Genomic DNA, 9549 nt, shown 5'->3' with positions numbered 1-9549 from the left:
TATAAAATAAAATAAAATGCACAGCAAAACAATGAAGGCAGCAGCAGGGGCGAGCGTTTTCGAGTCTGGGGATTGTGCCAATGAAGTAACGACCGCACATACAGATACCCATACAATGTTGCCCAGCTCGTAGGTTGGTGGCTTGGATTGCAGAATAGCAGGATGGCAGGATTTCAGTATGGTAGGATGGCAGTATGGTAGGATGGCACTGCGCTAAGTGACTGCTGTTATACATTTAGCCGGGGCTGATGGGATTGTGCCGAGCGATACGGAGGAGCAGATATGGCCAGAGATACAGGTTTACAGTTGGAGTCGAGAGTGCGCCTCCTGGCCACCTCATATGCTCGCATACGTGTACACTCGCCTCTGAACGAATGTACAAATGTAGAAATGTACAAATGTACTCCAGTGGACTACTACGCTGCCACCTGGCGCCACCACCTGGTCCCCAAAGCGTCCAGGAGCGCGACAAGATAAAAGCTGGCGCACTAAATCTGCAGCTATGTGCGCCACGGGACACAGTGGCCAACCTTCCACGGCAGCTCCCATTCTCGCACTGCTCCTTTCGAGCGGGCCACGCTGCGTATGAGCAATGCTGTGCGCGTTAAGTATACGTATTTGTTTGTCCTAAAGGATTTAGAAAAGCGGCCCTCATCATGGTCGCCTGCATATGCAAAATAATGCGCTCGAAAATTTTCCACTCGTTGCACTCACTTAGTGCAATGGTATTTTTTTGGAAAATATGCAAGTGCACTCAGTGCTTTTATGCATTTCATTCTGATTTTCATGAAAGTTTATATGATCATGAAAAGTTATATTTATTGTGCTCTGTAAGCAAAGCAAGTGCACGGAATTGGGAAAATACTACATTTCCGAACAGAGTGAAGTAAATATTGATCTATTTAAGCTGTATTAAGATAATTGCTCATACAAATAACTTTGCGAAGATTGTTGGGGTTATTTTAATTCTCACATGTGCAAAAACGAATTAATGAACTTTTATCATCCATTTTTCGCTGAAGCTGCAGTACATTTTGCAGGCCCCTGAAGCTCGATGGCCATCATTAATGCAGCCATTATTTCCCATGTTTTTTGTATTTTTTTTTTTATTTATATCTCTCCTTATCGGAGGCAGGCCTGAAAGGGGGCCAAGTTAATTTCAGAGAACACTTTACGTGCTGCAATTTGGAGCGTTTCAGTTGCATTCGGACCCGGGCCAGCAGCACATTTGGTAAGCAATAAATTGACCCGCCAGCCGACGCCATCATCTACTTTAAAAGCATTTGTTGCCACACCGCCACCACCCAAAACCGGTAGCCGCACCCCCCATCAGCTGCACTTGGAGCCATCCGCCGCCCATTGACCACCCAGAATCCCCTCCAGCTGCCAGAGCGCCACACTCGAAGCGGCGACGACGCTAAAAAGATACCGGAAATGTTACAGGAAACAAAATGACTTAATGGCCGCGATTGCAACGGCATGGAATCGTTTCAGGCATCCTTCTCCTGATCCTGGTCCTTACACTTTCCTCCATGCTCCTTGGTCGATAGCCTGCTGGCATTCATGGAGGTTGCCGAGGTCAGCAGAAAAGCATAAAGGACAGGTTATGGCACAGCCATGTGCTGAATGGATGCCCTGCTACAGGTCATCTTGTTTTGTAAACATATTTTATTTCAATAAATCATTGGTATTATGCTTAATAAATATCAAAATGCTTAAACCTCTTTTAAGTTCCAGCAGAGTACAAGTACAGTATTACTTATTATAGTAAAGTATAGAGCTCAAAGAACAACTATTATTAAACTACTAATCTATTCAACACTATGTTGTATTTTCCCATACTAATAAATACGTAGTATGTGTTGGACAAATATATTCTATTGAGGTCAAGAGATATATGTAAAGTTATTACTTTGAGCAAGCATTTAAACTTATGCTACTCGGATGGCCCACATAATTGCTTTCCGGATATAAAGCAGAGTTCCCCGCACCACACGTGATGTTCTTTGAATCGGGGCGATGTTGAGCGTGATCCGCCAAAGGCAAGTTACTGCCCATCCGACCCGACCGACCTCTTTCTATTAAAAGGTAATTGCAGTTGCAGCATCATTATCATAAGCTAAATGGAGCTGAATGCTATTGAAACGGTTTTGAGGTTTGAATTTCTTTTGAGGTGAAACATATTTATAATTATATTAATTAAGCAAAGCGAGAATATGGCAAGTATGCAGGCCAATTAGTGGAAAATGCAAAATTAAATGTCTGTGCATTGAAGAGAAGGTGTGGATGGGTGGTTGGGTGGTTGGTAAAATACCAGGAAAAAATGGCAACCAGAAGTCTGTGGGATCGCTCCGCCATTCCATTGTCCTTGTCCATGGAGCACTTTGTTGGCCACTCCGGCAATAATTGCGTTGAGACATGTAAGCTTTTGTTTTGCAGTCGGGCGTGTGGCTGTGCGACAAAGTTAATGACAGCATAATTAAACAAAACTAACAGCAGACTAATAAAATGTTCATGCTGCATGTCGCCCAAGGCCTTGCCACATCACCAACCCATCACCTCACCCCACCCACAGTGCCGTCTCCTTTCCACATCTCTGAATGTACATATATACTTATATATGTATACTTACCTGGCGAGCATTTCATGTCGGTGTGTGTCAACGTTTGTCAAGCGACAATTAAAGTCATAATAAAGGCATGCCGAAGACAATTATTATGTGTGCTCCACGCCTGCCACGCCCCCCAAAAAGGACCTCCCAGTTCGGTTAGTAATGCAGAAAGTCCGCCACAAAGGGTTCAACCTGAGCGTAAACACTCGCTCCTTTGTCTCGCAGGCATATAAATTTCAAAATTAAAGCTGAGTTTAACCTTTGTCCTTGTGCAAATGCAGGGTGGGATTATAACCACCTGCGATTGTGTGTGGCCCGCATGAAGAGCCTTTAGTTTTAATGCACGCGAAATTGACTTATTTGATTTATTTTCATAGTTTAAGCCAAGCGGTTTTATTGTAAGCATGCTTTAAGGGAAGTGGATTTTAGGAATGTGCAAGGTAAAAGTTATATTGTATTAAAATTTAAATTCGCGCTCTGGTTGCAACTCTCTTTATGAATTTATGATTGACTGCTGCATTTTGCAGTGATTACAATACTACAAACTAATGTGTTTGAGCTAATTTTTGTTCATCATACTGAGAGCACATTATACCATTACTAAGTAGTGTAACACGTTTTCGTTAAAGAAATGTGCCGAGAGCTTTCTTTGTAAAGTTATCCAACCAGCATGCACTATTCACTCATTATGAAAAGCGGCTGATTAAATATTAACTAATTTAGTAAAATGCCGCCCTGCTCCAATATTGAACTAGTCAGCGAACGTATTTGCCCAAGCGCACGTAGCCGAGATATATAAAAGGTGCTCCAGGGTGCGGAATGATTAGGCTATCCGTCAAACGACGATGCATTCGACCAAGTCAGCCGTGTTCCTTCTCGCCTTGGCCATCAGCGCCAGCTGCGTGGTGGCCACACCGCATCTGGAAATCTTGAATGATGTCTTCGAAGCCTTCAACACGACTGGGCAGCAAATCATCAGTGGGCTCGTGGATGCCACCAAGAATGGCACGGCCATAGCTGGCGAGTTCCTGGACAGCATAAGGAACTCCTCCGCCCAGTACACCCACGAAACGGTGGAGTTTGCCCATAAAATCGCAGATGCTGTTCATAGAGCCGCCACCGAGGGAATCTCCGACTTCTCGGAAGCTCTGCGGGCTGCCATCGACAGATTGCACCAGGAGATTGATCGGGTGAGAAACATCCTGCAGCGACAGACGCTTAAGAATGCCCTCGCAAAACTGCAGACCATAAATGCAGCCGTAACTGATCTGGAAATTGCCGTGAATAACCTCAATGATAGGATCGACGAGAAGAAAGAACAGTATTCCCTCATAATCCAGGAGAAGTGGAGCCAGTGGGGTGACGCCCAATTGAAGCGAGTGGATGAGCAGACGAACGGAGTTGGCAACGAGGAGGCCGAGGAGATCCTTGATGAGCTGGTCTCTCGGTATTCCGCATATCTGCACAGCTGCCTGGAGGAGCTGCAAGCGCAGCAAGCCTCGTATGAGCAAAATGTCCATGAGGCCGTCGTGAAATACCATAATGCCACCAACAATCTGGCTGCCCAGATCGAGCTCTGCGCCGAGTCCAACCTTAACTTCCTGTCCTGCAGCTATGGCATCAATAGGGCGCTACGCGGACTCGCCTCGGCTCCCGCGGACCTTATCAGCCTGAAGCTCCAGGGAATCCGACTGCTGGCCATCGGCCTGAATGCCAGTGGCTGTGTGGGCCAGACCCTGGCCCAGTACGAGCTGGAGAAGCCCAGCGTGGAGCGTGAGCTGGATGAGATCATCAGGAGTTACCAGGAGCAGAATAGCTCCACCGATGACGACTCTAATTCTGATAACGAAACGACCACCGTGAGTGAAGAATCCTCGTAGAAATATTCAAACGATCGTAAAATATTTAGGTTTTGGGAAGAAGCAGCAAAATAAATTACTCTTTAGTGCAACTAAATTAAAAATTGTTTTTCTTCATCGTGTTTCTTAATAAACTATGCCAATACTCTCAAAAAAATGCATATCTTTTATCAAGACTTTACAACGGATTCTATCAGATAAATGCACAATCCAGATACCGATTAACTTCATGAATGCAGCAACACATTTCTGCGGTTGCCGGCGCTTTCGACTTTAATAAAATTACGGTGCAATATTGTCCCATTTTGTTCTTCAGTTAAGGCACGACAGCCGTTGCAATTTAATGCCATAAAGCTTCAGTTGATTAATTATTTAAATGCATTTGAATACACCTTTAGATGTCAATTAAATAAGAGTGCTAAATAATATAGAGACGGGAAAATGAAACCAACTCATAACATTAATTCTTGCACTCATAGCACTTCCCCTCCCTACAAATGAACCGATTGAATTCCCCTTAGAAGAACTTCCTCAGCTGTTATATTCGTAAATTGTTGTATACCAAAGGTACCGAAATGTATAACACTAAAGTACCTTCTCAACTTCTATAAAAATGAACTTTTGTGCTTTTTTATAGCCGCACGAAGAGTACTAAAGCGTTTGTAAACACTTTGAACTTTTATGCTTTAATATTTCTCTGTTCAAATGTCTTGGCTTATATAACATATAACAGATTGGCCACAATATTCAAATTATACCTCCGTACAACTAGCATACACGACTTCCATTGCAGTTATAAACTTAAATTGTTGTCTACCAAAAGTAACGAAATGTATAACATTCAACTTCATTCTCAATTTTTATGAAAATTAACTTTTGTGCTTTCCTAAACATACTCCGCGTGGTAGGTAAAGCGTTTGTAAACACTTTGAACTTTTTGGCTTTTATATTTTTTAGTAGAAAGTTGATGCTTTATATCCCATATAACAAATTCACCATATAATTCCAAGTTTACCTCAGTACAACTAGCAAACAGGACTTCTCCAGCTGTTATACGCGTAAATGGCTGTCTACCAAAAGTAACGATATGTATAACAACAACTCAACTTGTAGAAGATAAACTTTTGTATAACAATATACTTGAAAGAAACACACAAGAGTAGAACAGAGTTTGTAAACACTTTGAACTTTCTACATACAGCGAGTAAAAAAGCGTTTCTTAAACTTTTGTGCTCTAATATTTCACATTAAGAAAGGGTTGCTCTGTTTTACTTATAGCAGACTCTCCATAATACTTTATTTATACGAATTATATAATCTAGCATACAAGACCTCTAGCTGTTATAAACGTAAATAGTTGTCTACCACAAGTAACTGAATGTATATTCCAAACTTCTATGAAAATGAACAATATAAAAGAAAAACAAACAACGCGTATTACAGCGATTATAATGCTTTATAAAACATATTAAGGATTCGCCATAATATTCAAATTATAGCTCGGTGCAACTAGCATACATCCCAGCGATTCCCATCTATAAGTCATATACATAACTAATATACAGCTGGGTAATTTGAATTTATAGCTCATACGCCCAGTTTGAAAAGTGTACGATTTATGACTTTGTGAGGGGCACTGAATGAACCGCTTTATAATAAATATTTGCCGAAATAAAACGTGTTTTCTATCTTAATATGCTTACTTGCAATTTTATTGACTTCATGTGTTTGAATAGATCTTTTTAGTATCTGAAATTGTACCTTAATACCTATCTGTTTTCTGATTTCTGTTTATTGTTTACTTAAAAATTATACTTTTTGTGCGCTAAGCCAAACAAAAAGTTTACGGATTTCGAAGCATTAGAAATTCGATTCAGTTTTGTGATAATTCCTAACTTATCATTTTGAGTTTCTGCCTCATGCACAAGCCAAAAGACCACTAAAGAAGTCCTAAGCTTTTTAGCCCACTAATTTATAGACTAAGCGCATACCTCGCAGGAGCTTCTCCCTTGCTAACTGGTAATGTTGCTCTAACAACTTGCAGCAAAATGTCGATACATATTCATTATTTTGCATGCACTTGCTTCAATTTCATTTTTGTATACCTTATTGCTTATGCTACAACACGAAACAATGGCTTAGATTACATATGAATTTCGCATTAGGAATTTTCTGAATTTTGTTTAGGAATAATTTTGCATTAGGACTACCAAAATCGGGAAAACATATTTTCCAAATTAAAGAGAACAACCAAACAGTGATTAGTGCTTATAATTTCGTAGTTGCATCGCTTGAGTGTTTTTTTTAAGTCTCACATCCCTAGTTTCATACAGAAATATAACAAAAAATAACTAATATTATTCCCTAGCAATCAAGGGAATTTTAAATAATTTTCGGAACAACCAACGTGATTTTCGCTTATACCATGTTGGCTTGAGATCATATTGCTACAATCTTATGATATTGCTTTGATGCGTAAGTGCGTTCCTTTTATTTCTACGGTGAGCAAATGAACATACTTAAGTCCCTACGGTCGGTTAACCTGTTGAGCATTCTGATAATGGCCAAATGAAGTTGATAAACCGCACCGGAACACAACCAACTAAATCCTCAAACTAATTGGCACACAAATGAACCAAAAGCCCCTTTCAAATGTTTCCAGCAATGTCCCTATCTCATTGGTACTCCACCCTGGCCACGGGCACCCCCAAATCATTGATCTCGAAGACAATGAGCTTCCGTTTCTTGCGCACATTGGCCGATGGCATCGATAGCTTGGGTGTCGTCGATGTCCTGGTCGTGGTCCTTGTGGGTGTGGTGACTGGGTTGGACTGCTGCTGCTTCGTTGCCGCTCCTTTCGTTGTTGCCTTCGTCGTTGTTGTGGCTGTGGCTGTGGCCACTCCTTTGATTAAACTCTCATTCGTTGTTGCACCCGATTTTCTCTTTTGCTCCAGCAATTTGGGATTATCCTTGTGCTTTTCCTGGGGCTTTTCTTTAGTCTTTTCGTTAGTATTTTCCTTGGGTCTCTCCTTGGTCACTTCTATGGGTTTCTCCTGTGAATTCTCCTTGGTCTTGGGCAGCGGCGGCAGAGCTGGTAGATCGCAACGCTGGCGCAGATGACGATACACTGCATCCACCCGCTGGACCAAGCGATTCACATACTTTGTGGTCGTTCGATCTACAATCGAAGGCGCCTTGATGCAGTCGTTGCCTCCGAATTCGCAGACCTACACGGAATAATAAATTAATTAAATACATATTTTTTTTAGCATTTTATGCACCATACACTGACCCGATAATGCTGCAGAATGGCCTCCTTTGGCGGCACGTTGAGGGAACCCTTGCCAGGTGCGAATTCCCAAACGAAGTGGTTGCCCGCCTCGACAACTGCCTCTGGCTTACAGATGTACTTGGATCGTTGCTTCTGAGGGTGCAGCTTATATCGCCTGGGGATGTTTAGATATCGGTATATATGATCCCTACTTCTTCTTTTTAAACTATCGATTTACCTCCGTGTTTTCCGTTGAGTGACTAGATTGGCCCGTACTTTCGCCAGCTGGTCATTGCCACCCTCTATTCCAGAACTAGCCAGGCTGTCATCCGCAAACTGAAGATAGTAGAAGGCGTTCTGGAAGGAATAGGCTCCCGTGTTGCGATTGCGGAATCGCTGATTTAGGGACCTGAATAAACCACAAGTTATTGGAGTTTGTTTATAATCAAAGTTCAGAAGTACAAGAAAGGTCAACAAGTCCTTCTCTTCTACTCACCCAATGAGGTCATTTAACGTATCCGAGTAGCGTGGCACAATGAACTCGTCCAGATCCACCAAAGCCAGATACTTGTAGCGATACATGGTGCGGTAGAGGCAGTCGTTCAGGGCCGCAAAGAGACCTTCGGTTCGGATCTCCTTCTGGCTGCGCATGCGCAGATTCCACGGCAGGATGCTGACCGTGGGTCGCTGATATTGTGTCCTGAGAACCCGGGGAGTGGCATTGTTGGCTACCTCCGCTGGCGTCAGTGGCTCCAGATCGTGGGCGGTCAGATTGCCGGGCACCAGACCCTGTTGATAGTTCTCCAGGACGCAGGAGGCGTGGGGTCCCAAGGTGTGGTTGTAGAAGGTGAAGTGGGACACACCCAGTAGGGCATAGAACTCCAAGTACTCCATCAGATACAGCGCCTGGTCGTAGTTGAAGTGCAAGGGTTTCACGCAGATAGCTATGCGATCGGGTATGTTATCGCCACTCGGCGGTGGACGACCCACAGGCAATCCTCTCCTGGCACTCGAATTACGCGCCGGGCTCACCGCAAAGTCCGCATCCTGGTCGGTGTTCCGCAGGGTCAGCAAATTGCCTGGCGGAGCACGCAGGCGGGATACCACGCTCACGAAGTGGGGAACTGCCAGGGGAGGAGTTCGTACTGGACACAGGATAAAACAGGCGCTGTACTTCAGATTCCAGTTCTCACGGATAATCTAGAATGTTGAATTGGTATTTGTATTATGAAATATATACAACTTCCCATACCGATATATATACAAATAAATCTATATTCGGATTGCATTCTTTTGTATTTCAGTACAAGTCTATCAGTGCTAAAATATCAATTGCATTTCTGTGCGGTCGTGTGGAAAATGCGAAATGAAATTAAGGACTCACCTTGACGCGAGCCATCACAGTGGCCGAGGAAAACTTGGCACGTGCCGAGGAGGAGGAGGCACCCGCATCGGTGCCATTGCCAGAACTCGGTCCGTACCAGAATCGGCACCACACCCGCTCCGGACCCCGGGTCTTGGTGGCGCCCACCACTCGCACCAGGCGGGCTCCTTCGCGCCGGTCGAAGTAGGCGGAGTAGACAAAGAATTTGAAGCGGGTGCCGTTGACAACCTGCCAGGCGCCATCGGTGGGCCGTGTGCCAAACGGGAAGTGGGGCAGGGTCTCCTCCACCTTGTCCGGCAGCACCTGGCCCCAGGGTATGAGCGGTACATTCACGCCGAACGGACCTGCTCCGCCACCGCCACCGCCATTGAGAAGCATTCCGGCGAGGCGCTGGCCATCGGCGCCTGCGGCTTCTGTGCAATTG

General features: G+C 43.9%; 2 protein-coding genes across 4 annotated transcripts in view; one reads left to right on the top strand and one right to left on the bottom strand.

Moving 5' to 3' along the window:
• Positions 1 to 3433: 3433 nt before the first annotated feature.
• Positions 3434 to 4567, top strand: LOC6527488. Its single transcript, XM_002088542.4, has one exon. The coding sequence runs from the start codon at positions 3457 to 3459 to the stop codon at positions 4489 to 4491; it is 1035 nt and encodes a 344-aa protein (XP_002088578.1). The 5' UTR covers positions 3434 to 3456; the 3' UTR covers positions 4492 to 4567.
• Positions 4568 to 6151: 1584 nt separating this feature from the next.
• LOC6527489 overlaps positions 6152 to 9549 on the bottom strand; it is a 5637-nt gene continuing 2239 nt past the window's right edge. For all 3 annotated transcript variants that reach the window (XM_039370575.1, XM_002088543.3, XM_039370576.1), the window contains 5 exons: positions 9126 to 9538; positions 8238 to 8941; positions 7980 to 8150; positions 7763 to 7916; positions 6152 to 7697 (listed from right to left, as the gene is read on the bottom strand). In XM_039370575.1, the coding sequence (XP_039226509.1) occupies positions 7146 to 7697; positions 7763 to 7916; positions 7980 to 8150; positions 8238 to 8941; positions 9126 to 9538 (1994 nt within the window). In that variant the 3' untranslated portion in view covers positions 6152 to 7145. The remainder of the gene's footprint in view (positions 7698 to 7762; positions 7917 to 7979; positions 8151 to 8237; positions 8942 to 9125; positions 9539 to 9549) is intronic.

Source organism: Drosophila yakuba, chromosome 2L (assembly GCF_016746365.2).
Source record: "Drosophila yakuba strain Tai18E2 chromosome 2L, Prin_Dyak_Tai18E2_2.1, whole genome shotgun sequence".
Lineage (NCBI taxonomy): Eukaryota > Metazoa > Arthropoda > Insecta > Diptera > Drosophilidae > Drosophila > Drosophila yakuba.
The sequence above is the reverse complement of the archived record's forward strand: the minus strand, read 5'-3'. Positions and strand labels throughout refer to the sequence as shown.